Genomic DNA, 17,230 nt, shown 5'->3' on the forward strand with positions numbered 1-17,230 from the left:
CGACATGTTACTATATATAGAAAACTCTAAAAGGTCCACACAAAAACTACTAGAGCTGATTGAAGAATTCAGCAAGGTAGCAGGTTACAAGATTAATGTTCAAAAATCACTTGCATTTCTTTACACTAATGATGAATCAACAGAAAAAGAAAGTAAAGAAACAATCCCCTTTAAAATAGCACCCAAAGTTATAAAATACCTAGGAATAAATCTAACAAAGGAGATGAAAGATTATACACAGAAAACTATAAACCATTGATGAAGGAAATTAAAGAGGACTTTCAAAAATGGAAAGGTATCCCATGCTCTTGGATTGGAAGAATCAATATTGTTAAAATGGTCACACTGCCCAAGGTAATCTACAGATTTAATGCAATCCCTATCAAATTACCCAGGACATATTGCACAGAACTAGAAAAAATCATAATAAAATTCATATGTAACAATCAAAGACCTAGAATTGCCAAAGCATTACTGAAGAGAAAGAAAGAGGCTGGAGGAATAACTCTCCCAGACTTCAGACAATACTATAGAGCTAAAGTCATCAAGACAGCATGGTATTGGTACAAAAACAGATATATAGACCAGTGGAACGGAATAGAGAGCCCAGAAATGAACCCACAAACTTTTGGTCAACTAATCTTTGACAAAGGAGGCAAGAATATACAATGAAACAAAGACAGTCTCTTCAGCAAATGGTGTTGGGAAAACTGGACAGCAGCATGTAAATCAATGAAGCTAGAACACTCCCTTACACCACACACAAAAATCAACTGAAAATGGATCAAAGACTTAAACATAAAACAAGATACAATAAATCTCCTAGAGGAAAATATAGACAAAACATTATCTGACATACATCTCAAAAATTTTCTCCTAGAAGAAATAAAAGCAAGAATAAACCAATGGGATCTAATGAAACTTACAAGCTTCTGCACAGCAAAGGAAACTATAAGTAAACAAAAAGACAACCTACGGAATCGGAGAAAATTTTTTCAAATGAAACCGACAAAGGCTTGATCTCCAGAATATATAAGCAGCTCATACAACTTAATAAGAAACAACCGAACAACCCAGTCCAAAGATGGGCAAAAGACCTAAACAAGCAATTCTCCAAGGAAGATATACAAATGATCAATAAGCACATGAGAAATTGCTCAATATCACTAATTACCAGAGAAATGCAAATGAAAACTACAATGAGGTATCACCTCACACCAGTCAGAATGGCCATCATTCAAAAATCCACAAATGACAAATGCTGGAGAGGCTGTGGAGAAAGGGGAACCCTCCTACACTGCTGGTGGGAATGCAGTTTGGTGCAGCCACTATGGAAAACAGTATGGAGATTCCTCAAAAGACTAGGAATAGACTTACCGTATGACCCAGGAATCCCGCTCCTGGGCATATATCCAGAAGGAACCCTACTTCAGGATGACACCTGCGTCCCAATGTTGATAGCAGCACTATTTACAATAGCCAAGACATGGAAACAGCCTAAATGTCCATCAACAGGTGACTGGATAAAGAAGAAGTGGTATATTTATACAATGGAATACTGCTCAGCCATAAAAACCGACAACATAATGCCATTTGCAGCAACATGGATGTTCCTGGAGAATGTCATTCTAAGTGAAGTAAGCCAGAAAGAGAAAGAAAAATACCATATGAGATCGCTCATATGTGGAATCTGAAAAACAAAAACAAAAACAAAAACAAAAACAAAAACAAAAACAAAAACAAAAACAAAAAAGCATAAATGCAAAATAGAAAGACTCGTAGACATAGAATACAATCTTGTGGTTGCCAAAGGGGCAGAGGGTGGGAAGGGATAGGTGGGATTTCAAAATTGTAGAATAGATCAACAAGATTATACTGTACAGCACAGGGAAATATACACAAGATCTTATGGCAGCTCACAGACGAAAAAAATGTGACAATGAATATATGTTCATGTATAACTGAAAAATTGTGCTCTACACTGTAATTTGACACAACATTGTAAAATGATTATAAATCAATGAAAAAGGTTAAAAAAAACATGCATATGAAAGTAAATAAATAAATAAACAAAGAATTAAGTAAATAAATTCCCCTGCGGAGCTTTCTTGGGAGAAAAAAGATGGGATATGGTGAGTAAATTATTGTTGCAATGTCCTTATACAATAAATGGGGTTTAATAATATTAGATAAATGACACTATGATTCACTTTTAAATATATGATGAAATGTAAACATAAAAACTAACAAACAACAAGTACACAACTTTCAAAGAGAACACATCAATTATAATGTAGAATTATATTTAAAATTGATAGAAAAATTAACATAGACCAATTTTAAAATTACATTGATACCCAAATGCTTTTATATTAAATTTAAGTAGACACATATATTAACCAAAAATTGTTTACCATGTTCATTGAATGTTATTTCAAGAGAGATGGCCAATTAATAGAATTAAAGCAAGAAAATGAAAGAATACGTTAGGATTTTTTACAAAGAACTAGCATGGAATTATACATTTCAGGTATCAGACATCTGAATATTTGTCAATATTGTAATTAGTTTTATTTTCAGTTTTTCTTAATATACAGCATTCAAATATATTCATAGATGCACAATAAACATGACTGATTTTTTATGTATATGTGAATATATATACATATATACACAAGATCACCAAGAGACATACATACATATTTGCAGGTATGTGTGTCTATAACTTCTTTTTCTTGCTTTGTGACCTCATTAGTGGTAAATATTTAAGTACCTCACGTGAGTAAACAATATTGGTTTCTCTTTGGTTTACAAACTTCAATCTAAATATCCTTTGGGTCAAAATAAAGTTTTCTCTTTCAGCTATTGATTTCACAATCCTTTGCTTTGGCTTCGGGATGTAAACATAGAGAAAAACCATATAAAATTCTCTCCTAGATTTGAGGCAATGTTCACTCTGCTCCTTGAAAATCAAGAAGCCACACTGCCCCGGGATCTTAAGAATGGATTCATGTTTCCTTTCCATGTGGCTCTTTCTGCAGTGCTCCAAGTTTAATGGACACTCCATCACAAAAGAATTTCAATGAACTGGAGACATGACCGTGCACCTCAAAACCAGTTTTGTAACAATATGCCCAAGTCATCTTCACAAAAGAGAGAAAAATCTGCCTTCTGCAGATGCCATTCCATGCCATTCACAACTTTTGCAATTGTCATAATCACTGGATATTTTTGAAAAATATGCTAAAAATGTAATTTTATGCTCTTCTTTGCCGAATTCAGTTCAGTTTCTTCATTTCTACCTGAAAATGTTTAAACATGCTCATCTCCCACACAACATAACATCCCAAAAGAAACATCACTGGAGCCTCTCTAAGGATAGATCGTTACCAGGCTCAACACTGACTCCCAAAAGCTTTCCTGATGACTGGATTTTTCCTTCAGCACCATGGTCTTAAGTTCCACAATGATCTGACATAGGCTGTTCCATTTTAACACACCTTTTCTTAACATTCCATGCCTACTCATTTCTGGGAAATTTACTGTGACAGAATTCAGTTACATACTCATGTCTCCATAACATCCAGATTGTTTCAGGACCGTGTGTTGATTATGTTGATTATTGCATAAATTCTAAATTCCTTCACTGCAAGCACTAGTAAAAAAGGCCATTACATTAGTATTACATGAGAAATATGGTAACTTATATAAAATTTCATTATAATTACTATTATAACTTGCCTTACTTTGAAGAATCTCTGTGTATTCTGTTTACCATTGTGTAGTAAGCCACTCATAATTCTACTTACGACTCAGTGAACTGAATCAATTACCAAACATGTATAGTGCATGTTTGTACAATTTATATCTTTCTCATAAAGTTAGGGGATTCTGGTACACCTTATCTGGACAAAGCAGAGCCTGGATATCCTGGAGTCACAAATGATGAGAAGAAACGGGCTGATAGCTGGGAAACATGCAACGATTATTTCAGAAGTTTTTAAAAAGAACAAATTAAGACTGTTAAAAAAAATGAAAAGAATATTACTAATGAGGGAAAAGATGTTAAAGAAGATAAAGGTGCTCACCAGGAGAAGGATGGTTTTGGTGGCTCTGGTCTCAGGGGAGGATGTGGAGGAGACATTGATCCTATGGATGTTTTGGACCCTCTTCTTGTGCCTGTACAGGATGAAAACTGTGCAGCCACTGGCTATCACCATGAGGACAAAACTTAAGATATCAGGGAAGGATATCAATGCTATAAATAATGAGTCTATGGTTTGGTCATGACAAACAGCAGAACAGTATCCAAAATTTTTTCTGTTTGTGATGCTTGTGTTCAAGTTTCCAGTCATATACACAGGATAAATGACATTGATCAACATGTTCATGATCCAGCACAGAATAATTGAAGCAACGACCAACTTGGGAGCCTTCACTTTAAGCTCTATGCACCTAGAGTTCCTGGGACTGATCGTGATGACCTGGAAGACACTCAACAGGCAGGTGGTGCCAATGGACACTCCCCTGCCTACTACACGGACATAAGGGGAAAATTTGCATTGAAATTCACTGTTGACATGCCACGCAAAATTTGTCACTGTATAGTGGAATCCACTAGAGAAAAGAACCAAGATGTTGCCTACAAGGAGGTTGTTGACAATCAAATCTACAGTCCTCAACTTATAGCCAGTGCAAAAAAGGAAGACATAATGGTAAAGAAGAGAAAAATTCCCAAAGAGTCCGATTATAGTCACTAATAAGAAGCTTGACCTTATTGCCAAATCACTGGCATCCATCTTGTCAGGTCTCAATGTTTAGAGTTGTCTTCTGAGCTAGAGGATCCTGAGTGGGAGGCGTGGATCACATGTATCCTGTCAGCTGAAATCCAATATTCTCCCATCAATAGTTCCTACTTTGAATCACTTACTTAACATTTCCCAGTCACGTCAATGCATCCAAGGGTTGAATGTACAACCACTGCATGAATGTTCTTTGCAATGGATGAATCACTGCTGTGAACGCATGCATGCTGTAACTTCTTTCTTCCTCACAAATTCATGAAGTAGACACTACTAGATTCCTTACAAAGATGAAGACAACAGAGGCACGGAGAGGTTGAGTGTTTCGTGTAAATTCACTCACTGTTAAGGGAAGTTGGTTAGTGGGGATCCGAACATCTCTCAGCTGCTAATGATGATAGTGCATTTAATCCAGAATGTACTAAAGTGCTAGCTACCTCAGTTCTGGTTTAGATAAACCAGATCTAGATTTAGTTTTACTTTTGCACCTTGCCATTTCAATTTAGGTTGTGGTCTTCTATTTTAAAATTTAGGTTGTGACAAGATTCCAGTTATTTATGAAGACTTATTCTACAGGCAAATATAAACACTGAAGAAAGCTTTAGAGATATTCATAAAAAGTAGATGCACCAACTGCAATAGAAAACCGCAGGCAGCGGCCCCTGACAAGATGGGTTCTAGGACCAGAAGAATGGCTCAGTTTTTATTGTTCTTGGGTTATTTGTTTGTTTGCTTTGGTGGAGGAGAGTTAATTAGGTTTATTTATTTACATATTAAGTTTCATTGAGGTACTTGGGATTAAACCCAGGACCTCATGCATGATAAGCATGCATTGTAACACTGAGCTCTATCCTACCCCTAAGAATTGTTCAATTTTGGTCAGAACAGAAAGATACATTTACTCTCATTCCAGGAACAAATATACAATGGCACAAGTCAAACTAACTATGGGATAGGAAACACTGATGCCTGTTGAATAGTGCACGGTAGAAAGAAAATTATTACTAATTACAGATCATATGCATATCAATTTATTAATTCCTGAGTTAAACAAAACTATTAGCAGTAACACAAGACAGGTGAAAAAGAAAAAAATACAGACACATGCAAAACTGAACGTTAAGGCAAGCAACGTGTGTACGGGATAAATGACACACATTTGTTGCATTGATATGATAATATTTCAAACTAGCAGAAATATCACAGGATACATTTCAGCCTTAAAATGGTACCTGAAACACATGAACTTCTCCTTTTCTTAAATTTTGCTTCCCTAACTTTATGTGTGAAGAGTCTCTCCATAATCAATAGCAACAAAATTTTAAATCTATTAATCACTTCATACATCCAGGGTCAGAGACAACATTTCTATTCCTGCATTGGCTGCTAGACACACTCTTTCTGCCCAGGACCACCTGAATCCTGTACATGCATCCTACTCTGTGTTACAAGTATGGAATATTAAGGGCATTCCTCTGACACCTGAAAATTATGTCTATGATTCCTGTAAAGTACACTGTACATCAAATTGATTCAAGAAAAACAGATCTTAGACACATTACAAATCCAATTTCATCATCAAATGCAGTAAATCACAGTGATCGGTGTAAATAAGCATTACACACACGACATGAGGAGCCGTCGGGGTGGTGAGAGGTCTAGGACCTCTGCTCTCTTCACTATCTCACTTCACGCCTCAGGATTTATTCCACCTTCCTGCATGGCTTTGGTCCTGGATGCGGGTAATACATGGGAGATTCCCTTTGTCCAATATTCACTTACCCAATCCCTGATATGAAGCCTTCCTATATAGACTTTGCCTCTTGATGAATACAGAGAAAAGCCACAGGCTGTTTCCTGCTGCATGGACGGCGGGCTCAGTGGGAATGTCAAGATCAAAGCCATAGTACAAGTGTAAGAAGGGCAGCGAGACCCTGAGATATGAGCTGGTGATTCTGTGACCTCACCTCTCCTCAGAGCTGCAATTATCACGTCACCTGCAGCAGCCCTGGCAGGACTGGGCTTAGGAGAGGTGATTAATTTTGAGAAGTTCTTTCCCAGTTGTGAATTACCAGTTGGACAATTACAAGTTTCTAGCTAACATACCTTAAGAGACTATTGGAGTGTTTTGAGAGACTCTTACTTTTCCACAATCACACGTAGGGAGCAGGAATTACTGAGATATGTTTGACACATAAGGGACTGGCCACAAGTATGTGTCTCGGATGTTCTACTTGAGAAATTCTACCCAAGAGGGTTTTTTCCTAATTTCACACAACTGAACTGCACCATCAATTATGTTATGAGTAAAGAAATGGAATTTGACCAAGTATCTGAGGATTTCAAAAGAGACACAAGTAACAAGAACTTGATGCCACTTAACTGTTATATATCCTTACATTCGTCTGCAATAGCAAGGAATATGTAAACTGTTACGAAAATAAACCTTACTGATACTGACCCTCATTTCTCATAGAAAGTGAGCTTTTACCTTTTGCCTTTTTTTAAAACAATGTTTAGATTAAAGTATAGTTAATTTACATGTGTTAGTTTCAGGTGTACAGCAAAGTGATTTATATATATATTCTTTTCCAAATTCTTTTCCATTATAGGTGACTACAAGATTTTGAATGTAATTTCCCCGTGCTTTACAGAATGTCTTAGTTGTTTACCTATTTTATACAAAGGAGTGTATATATGTTAACCCCAAATTCCTCAGATATATCACCTCATTACCGCCATTCCCCTTCAGCAACCATAAATTTTCTGTCTGTGAGTATATTTTTGTTTTGTTTTAAATAAGTTGATGTGAATCTCTGTTTTAGATTCCACTTATAAGTGATATCATAGAACATTTGTCCTTCTCTGTCTCACATACTTCATCTAACATAGTAATCTCTAGGCCTATCCATGTTGCTGCAAATGGCATTATTTCATTCGAGTTGACTGCTAAATAATATTCCACTGTGTAAATACACCAGCTCTTCTTTATCCATTCACTGTCCATGGCCATTTTCATTGCTTCCATGACTTGGCTACTGTGAGTGGTGCTGCTGCAATCTGGTGCTTTGATCTTTTCAAATTAGAGCTTCTCTGGATATGTGCTGAGGAGTGGGATTGCTGGATCATATAGTTTCTTGAGTAACTTCCATACTATTCTCTATACGGGTTGCACCAAATTACATTCTCATTAACGGTGTAGGAGGGTTACCTTTCCTCCAAACATTTCAAGCATTTATTATTTATTGATTTTTATATGATGGCCATTCTTACTGGTTTGAGGAGATAATTCATTGTAATTTTGATCTACATTTCTCTAATAATTAGCAATATTGAGAATCTTTTCATATGCCTGTTGGCCATCTGAATTTTTTTTTATTATTACTGAAGTAAATCAGTTACAATATGTCAATTCCTGGTATACAGCACAACTTCCCAGTCATGCATATCCATACATATATTCATTTTCATATTCTTTTTCATTAAAGGTTATTACCAGATGTTGAATAAAGTTCCCTATGCTATACAGAAGAAATGTTCTTTTTATCTATTCTTATATATAGTGGCTAACATCTGCAAATCTCAAACTCCCAAACTTATCCTTTCCAACTCCCTTTCCCCCAGTAACCATAAGATTGTTTACTATGTCTGCTCGTCTGTCTCTATGTTGTAGATGAGTTCATCAGTGTCTTCTTTTTCATTTAAGATTCCATATATGAGTGACACCACATGGTATTTGTCTTTCTCTTTCTGGCTTACTACACTTCAAATGATAATTTCTATGTCCAACCATGTTGCTGCAAATGGCGTTATTTATTCTTTTTATGGCTGAGTAGTATTCCATTGTATAAATATACCACTACTTCTTAATCCAGTCGTTTGTAGAGGAAAATTAGGTTGCTTCCATGTCTTGGCTATTATAAATAGTGCTGCTATGAACACTGGGGTGCATGTATCTTTTGCAATTAGAGCTCCCTCTGGATATATACCCAGAAATGGGGTTGCTGGATCAAATGGTAAGTGTATTTTTACGTTTTTGAGGAATCTCCATAGTGTTTTCCATCATGGCTGTACCAAACTACATAGCCACCAACAGTATAGGAGGGTTCCCTTTTCTCCACACCCTCTACAGTATTTATCATTTGTGGACTTTTGAATGATGGCCATTCTGACTGTTGTGAGGTGACAACTCATTGTAGTTTTGATTACCATTTCTTTGATAATTAGTGATACTGAGTATTTTTTCATTTGCCTAGTAGCCATTTGTTGGTCTACATTGAAGAATTGCTTGTTTAGGTCTTCTGCCCATTTTTGGATTGGGTTATTTCTTTTTTGTTGTTACACTGTATGGGGTGTTTAAAAACTCTGGAAATTAAACCTTTGTCAGTACCATCATTTCCAAATATTTTCTCCAATTCCATAGACTGCCTTTTTGTTTTGCTCATGGTTTTCTTCGCTGTGCAAAAGCTTTTAAGTTTAACTAGGTGCCATTTGTTTGTTTTTGCTCTTATTTCTATTACCTGGGTAGACTGCCTTAGGAGAACATTGCTAAGATGTATGTTAGAGAATGTTTTGCCTATGTTTTCTTTTAGAGGTTTGAACATGTCGTGTCTTATATTTAACTCTTTAAGCCATTTTGAGTTTATTTTTGTGTATGGTGTGAGGGAGCATTCTAACTTCATTGACTTACACGCTGCTATCCAGTTTTCCCAACACCACTTCCTGAAGAGCCTGTCTTTTCTCCATTGTATATTCCTGCCTACTTTGTCAAAGATGAATTGACCGTGGGCTTGTGGGCTTATTTCTGGGCTCTCTATTCTGATCCATTGATCAATATGTCTGTTTTTATGCCAGTGCCATGATGTTTTGATTACTGTAGCTCTCTAGTATTTTCTGAAGTTTGGGAGGGATTTACTTCCTGGTTCGAACTTTTTCTTTGTTATTACTTTGGAAATTCTGGGTCTTTTGTGACTCCATATAAATTTTTGGATTATTTCTTCTAATTCTGTGAAAAATGTCCTGGCTAATTTGATAGGGGTTGCATTAAATATGTAGATTGCATTGTGTAGTATGACCATTTTAACATTACTGATTTTTCTAACCCAAAGACATCGCATAGCTTTCCATTTCTTTAAGTCATCTTGAAATCCTTAGACAACGTTTTGTAGTTCTCCATGTACAATTTTACCTCTTCTGTTCTAATTTGGATCCCTTTTATTTCTTTCGCTTACTTGATTGCTATGGCTAGGACTTCCAAGACTATGATGAATAAAAGTAGTGAGATGAGTATCCTTTGAGTATCCTTGCCTTGTTCCAGATTTTAGTGGGAAAACTTTCAGTTTTTCACCATAGACTATTATGCTGGCTGTGGGTTTGTCATAAATAGCTTTTATTATGTTGAGATAATGTTCCTTCTATACTAACTTTGGTAAGAGTTTTATCATAAATGGGTGTTGAATTTTCTCCAATGCTTTTTCTGCATCTATTGAGATGACCGTGTGATTTTTGTCTTTCTTTTGTTGATATGGTGTATCACATCGAATGATTTGCATATATTGAACCATTCTTGTGTCCCTGCGATGAATCCAACTTGATCATAATGTATGATCTTTTTTATGTGCTGTTGTTTCTGTTTACTATGACTTTGTTGAGAATATCTGCATGTACATTCATCAATCATATTGGCTTGTAATTTTCTTTTTTGGTAATGTGTTTGTATGGTTTTGGTATCAGGGTGATGATGGCTTCATAGAATGAGTTTGGGAGTACTCCCTCCTGTTCAATCTTTTGGAAGAGTTTGAGAAGGACTGGCACGAGTTCTTGTCTGTATGTCTGGTAAAAATCCCCAGTGAAGTCACCTGGACCTGGGCGTTTGTAAGGAGGTTTTTTATTGCTGATTCTATTTCATTTCTAGTGATCGGTCTGTTCAAGTGGTCTATTTCGTCTTCATTCAGTCTTGATGGATTGTATGTTTCTTTAAACTTGTCCATTTCTTCTAGGTTGTCTAATTTGTTTCCACATAGTTGTTCATAGTATTCTCTTGTGGGTTTGTTTTTTTTTTTTATTTCTGGGGAGTTGGTTATAATTTCTCCATTTTCCTTTCTTATTTTGTTTATTTGTAATCTCTGTCTTTTATTCTTGGTAAGCCTGGCCAGAGGCTTGTCAATTTTATCTACTCTTTAAAAAAAAAAACTCTTAGTTTGATTGATTTTTCCTACTTTTTAAGGATCTGTTTTATTTCCTCCCAGATCTTTATTATTTCATTCATTCTGCTGACTTTGCGTTTTCTTTGCTCTTCTCTTTACAATTCTTTTACTTAATATGTTAGGTTATTTTCTTAGATTGTTCTTGTTTTTTGAGGAAGGCCTGTATCATTATCAGCTTCCCTCTTAGGACCACTTTTGCTGCATCCCACAGATTTTGTGTGGTTGTTTCTATTCATTTTGTTTTAATGTGGTTGATTTCTAGTTTCATGCCATTGTGGTGAGAAAAGATGCTTGAAAGAATTCCTATCCCCTGAAAATTTGTTGAGGCTTCTTTTTTGTCCGAGTATATGATTTATCCTAGAGAATGTTCCACATATTCTTGAATGTATAGTCTGTATTTGAGGGGATGTGATGTCCTAGAAATATCAACTAAGTCCAACTGTTCTATTGTGCCAATTAACATCTTTGTTGCCTGATTGATTTTCTGTCTGGAAGATATGTCCAATGATGTTAATGGGGTGTTAATGCCCCCTAGTGTGATTGTGTTCCCATCAATTTCTCTTTATGTCTGTTAGTATTTGCTTTATGAATTTAGGTGCTTCTATATTGGGTGCATATATGTTAATGCTCCTTCAATCATTATATGGTGTCCTCCCTTATGTCTATGGACTTTGTTTTACAGACCGTTTTGTGCAATGTCAGTATTGCTACTCCCACTTCCTTGCAATTTCCATTTGCATGAAATATCTTTTCCCATCCCTTCACTTTCAATCTATGTTTCTCTCCCTCTAAAGTGGGTTTCTTCTATGCAGCATTTTGTAGGCTCTTGTATTATTATTATCCAAACTTCCACTCTATGTCTTTTGATTGGAGCATTTAGTCCTGTGACATTTACAGGAATTATTGATAAAAGTGTGCTTATTGCTATTTTGAACTTGGTTTTTCAGTTGATTAGGTATTTCCTTTTTGTTTCTCTTTTTTATGGTTTGATAATTTTCTTTTGTATCAGCTTGGTTTCTTTTTGGTTTTTGTGACTCAGTTTTATGCATTTGATTTGTGGTTACCCTGTTTTTAAAGTATATTAACCCATTACTCTATCTGCTTGCTTTAAAATTATAGTCATATAAGCTCAAACATATCCTAAAAAGAACCAGAAAAAGAAAAAATATATTTATATCCTTGCTGCCCTCTCCCATCATTAATAATTTTGATGTCCTCTTTTACATCTTCTGTTGTAACTCATTCTAGTTATCTCATTTCCAATTAAGGTTTTCTCCTTCCTATAGAGTTCTCTTTGTTTGCTCTTTAGAGTAAACTTTTCAAAATTTCTTTTAGCATAGGTTTAGTATTGCTGAATTCTTTATTTTTTGCTTGTCTGTGAAATTCTTTCTCTCTGCTTCTATCCCAAAGGATAGAGTTGCTGAATGGAGTATCCTCTGTTGCAGCTTTTTCGTATTCAGAACTTTGAATATATCTTGCTACTCCCTTATGGTCTGTAATGTTTGTGTTGAGAAAGCAGCTAAAAGCTTATGGGGCTTCCCTTGTAACTCTTTGTAGCCAACATATGGACAATGAACTGAGTTACCGAAAGATGAATGGATAAAGAATACGTTTATATATACACACACACACACACACACACACATATACATGTATGTATATATATGTGTGTGTATATAAAATACATATTGTATATATTAAATGTGTATATATACACACACACAATGAAATGTGATTACAGAGAAATAAATACTGTATGATATCACTTATAGATGGAATATAAAACAGAAAAAACTAGTGAATATAAACAAAAATAAACAGAGTAACAGATATAGAAAACAAACTACTATGTATAAAAGAAATAAACTACAGGGATATACTGTACAGCACAGGAAATATAGTCATATATTTTACAATAAGTATAAATGGAGTATAACCTTTTAAAATTGGGCATCACTAGGTTCTATACCTGAAATATATATAATATTGTAAATTAAATACATCATATGTTTTAAAACTTAAAATTAAAATAAAAACTAAAACTGAACACAAAAGTAAATAAAAAATAAACAATAGGTAAATAAATAAATTCCTCTGTGTAGCATTCTGGGGAAAAAAGATGGGATACAGTGAGTAAATTATTGTCACCATTCCTTATATTGAAAAAAGGGGTTTAACAGTATTAGGAGATGATACTGTCATTCACTTCTAAATGTATCATGGAATTTCTAGGTAAAAGCTAACAAATAATGAGTACACAACTTTCAAAGAAAAGATATCAACTATAATGTAGAATTATATTTAAAAATTAATAGAAAAACTGACATGGGTCAAGTAAGAAAATGAACTCCATGGGTACCAAAATGTATCCATTTTTATATTAAATTTAAGTAGACAAATTTTTAACCAAAAACTTTTAAAGATGTTCATTGAATGTTATTCCAAGAGAGATGGCCAATAATAAACTTGAAGTAGGAAAATGAAAAAATATGTTATGGAATTTAACAGACAACTAGCAAAGAAATATACTCCTCAAATAATATTCACATTAAGATGTGTCAACACTATAATTAGAGCTATTGTAAATATTTCTTAATTTCAAACATTCAAATATATTCATAGCTGTATAATGGACATGACTGATTTTATATCTATATGTGAATATGTATACATTTTTATGCACACAGATCACTGAGAGGCATACACACACATTTGTAGGTATGTGTGTGTCTATAATTTCTTCTTGCTTAGTGATCTAGTTTGTGGTAAATATTCAAGTGTCTCATGTGAGCTAAAAAAATTGGTTTCTCTTCGTGTTACAAGAATCAATCTAAATATCCTTTGGGTAAAAGAAATTTTTCTTTTTCAGCTATTGAATTTTCAATCCTTGGCATCGGCTTCAGAATGTAAATATAGAAAAAAAAATATAAAAATCTCTCTTAGAATTGAAGCAATGTCCACTTTGCTCCTTGAAGATCATGAAGTCATGTTGCCACAAGAAAGAATGGATTCATGTTTCCCTTTCATATGGTGCTGTATGCATTGCTCCAGATTTCATGGACATCTCCATCACAAAATAATTTCATCACACTAGAGACATGAGTGTGCACCTCTAAACCTCTTTTGTGACAATATGCCCAAGTCATCTTCACAAAAGAGAGAAAATCTGCCTTCTGCAGATGCCATTCCATGCCACTCACACCTTTTGCAATTGTCACAATCAGCTGATGTTGTTGAAAAAATATGCTAAAATGTAATTTTATGCTCTTCTTTGCCCCACTTCAGCTCAGTCTGGCCATTTCTACCTGAAAATGTTTAAACATGCTCATCTCCCTACACAGAATCATATTTCAAACAAATCACTGCCATCTCTGTAAGGAGAGAACATTACCAAACTCAAGACTGACCCCCCAAAACTTTCCTTGGTGACTTAATTTCCCCTCCAACACTGCTGTCTTCAGTTCCATGATGACCTGACACAGAGTGTTCCATTTTAATGTACTTTTTTCTCAATATTTCATGCCTACTTCATGTCTGACAAATTTACTGTGATAGAATTCAGTTACACACTCATATACTTCTCTATAACATTCTGACTCTTTAAGGATCTGTTGTTTTTTATCGCATTAACTCTGAACTCCTTGACTGCAATCACTAGTAAAAAAAAAAAAAGCCATTACATAAGTATTATATGAGAAACATGGAAATTATTAAATATTTCATTACAGTAACTATTATAACCTGCCTTACTTCAAAGAAGATGCTCCATGTGTCCTGTTTACCATGGTCTGGTAAGCCACTCAATTCTAATTAGGACTCTGAGTTAACTGCGTGAATTACCAAACAAATGTAGTACAAATAAATACAATTTACATCTTCTTCATAAGATTAGGGGAATCTGTATTCCTCTTCCCAGCAAAGCAGAGCCTGGATATCCTGGAGTCATGGCTGAGGAGCAGAAAGGGGCCGATAGTTGGGAAACGTGAAGTGATGCTTGCAAAGATGTTCAGGTTGAGCAAATGAGGATGTTCAAAATACCCAAAACAACATAAGAGGTGGAGGACAGGGTGTTAAAAAAGACAAAGGTGCTCACCAGGAGAAGGATGGTTTTGGAGGCTCTGTACTCAAGGGGAGGATGTGGAGGAGACATTGATCCTATTAATATTTTGGACCCTCTGCTTATGCCTGTACAGGATAAAAACCATGCAGCCACTAGCCAAGATCATGAGCACGAAACATAAGACGTAAGGAAAGGAAAGCAACATTGCATGAAATGAGTCTGCGGTTTGATGATGATGAACAGCAGAAGAGTGTCCAAAATTTATTCTGTTTGTGATGTTTGTGTGGCTCAAATTTGCAGTCATATACATAGGAAAAATGACATTGATCAAAATATTCATGATCCAGCACAGGATAACTGAAGGGACAACCAATTTCAGAGCCTTCACTTTAACCTCTGCCCACCTGGATTTCACGAGACTGATCGTGATGACCTGGAAGACACTCAACAGGCAGGTGATGCCAATGGACATACCCCTGTCCACTCCCCAAACATATGGGAAAAATCTCCATGTGAACTCACTGTTGATATGATGCCACCCAAAATTTTTTTCTTCTTTTCTTTTTTTTGTTTGGTTTTTTTAAAACATTTTTTATTAATTTATAATCATTTTACAATGTTGTGTCAAATTCCAGTGTTCAGCACAGTTTTTCAGTTATACATGAACATGTATATATTCATTGTCACATTTTTTTCTCTGTGAGCTACTATAAGATCTTGTATATATTTCCCTGTGCTATACAGTATAATCTTGTTCATCTCTTCTACAATTTTGAAATCCCAGTCTATCCCTTCCCACCCTCCGCCCCCCTGGCAACCAGAAGTCTGTATTCTATGTCTATGAGTCTATGTCTGTCCTGTATTTATGCTTTGTTTTTTTGTTTTTTTGTTTGTTTGTTTTTGTTTTTGTTTTTTAGATTCCACATATGAGCGATCTCATATGGTATTTTTCTTTCTCCTTCTGGCTTACTTCACTTAGAATGACATTCTCCAACAGCATACATGTTGCTGCAAATGGTGTTATGTTGTCAGTTTTTATGGCTGAGTATATTCCATTGTATAAATATACCACTTCTTCTTTATCCAGTCACCTGTTGATGGACATTTAGGCTGTTTCCATGTCTTGGCTATTGTAAACAGTGCTGCTGTGAACATTGAGGTGCAGGTGTCTTTTTGAAGTAGGGTTCCTCCTGGATATATGCCCAGGAGTGGGATTCCTGAGTCATATGGTAAGTCTATTCCTAGTCTTTTGAGGAATCTCCATACTGTTTTCCACAGTGGCTGCACCAAACTGCATTCCCAGCAGCAGTGAAGGAGGGCTCGCTCCCTTTTCTCCACAGCCTCTCCAGCACTTGTCATTTGTGGATTTTTGAATGCTGGCCATTCTGACTGGTGTGAGGTGATACCTCATTGTAGTTTTGAATAGAGAGTCCAGAAATGAACCCACAAACTTTTGGTCAACTCATCTTCAACAAAGGAGGCAAGAATATACAAGGGAATAAAGACAGTCTCTTCAGCAAATGGTGTTGGGAAAACTGGACAGCAGCATGTAAAACAATGAAGCTACAACACTCCCTTACACCATACACAAAAATAAACTCAAAATGGATCAAAGACTTAAACATAAGACAAGATACAAAAAATTTCCTCCTGGAAGAAAATAGAGGCAAAACACTATCTGTCATACATCTCAAAAATGTTCTCCTAGAACAGTCTACCCAAGCAATAGAAATAAAAGCAAGAAGAAACAAATGGGACCTAATGAAACTTACAAGCTTCTGCACAGCAAAGGAAACCATGAGTAAAACAAAAAGACAACCTAGGGACTGGGAGAAAATGTTTGCAAATGAAACCGACAAAGGCTTGATCTCCAGAATATATAAGCAGCTCATATGACTCAATAAGAAAAAAATAAACAACCCAATCCAAAAATGGGCAGAAGACCTAAACAAGCAATTCTCCAAGGAAGACATACAAATGATCAAAAGGCACATGAAAAAATGCTCAATATCACTAATTATCAGAGAAGTGCAAATCAAAACTACAATGAGGTATCACCTCACACCAGTCAGAATGGCCAGCATTCAAAAATCCACAAATGACAAGTGCTGGAGAGGCTGTGGAGAAAAGGGAGCCCTCCTTCACTGCTGCTGGGAATGCAG

General features: G+C 35.5%; 1 protein-coding gene across 3 annotated transcripts in view; it reads right to left on the bottom strand.

Annotated features, from left to right (window-relative positions):
- Positions 1 to 2,495: 2,495 nt before the first annotated feature.
- Positions 2,496 to 17,230, bottom strand: part of LOC102506640 (zinc finger protein 350) — a 45,941-nt gene continuing 31,206 nt past the window's right edge. For 2 of the 3 annotated variants that reach the window (XM_032487775.1, XM_032487776.1), the window contains one exon: positions 2,496 to 5,144. In XM_032487775.1, the coding sequence (XP_032343666.1) occupies positions 3,882 to 4,799 (918 nt within the window). In that variant the 5' untranslated portion in view covers positions 4,800 to 5,144 and the 3' untranslated portion in view covers positions 2,496 to 3,881. The remainder of the gene's footprint in view (positions 5,145 to 17,230) is intronic. The other variant, XM_032487777.1, reaches the window with a different exon arrangement.

This window comes from Camelus ferus, chromosome 9 (genome assembly GCF_009834535.1).
Source record: "Camelus ferus isolate YT-003-E chromosome 9, BCGSAC_Cfer_1.0, whole genome shotgun sequence".
Taxonomy (NCBI): Eukaryota; Metazoa; Chordata; class Mammalia; order Artiodactyla; family Camelidae; genus Camelus; species Camelus ferus.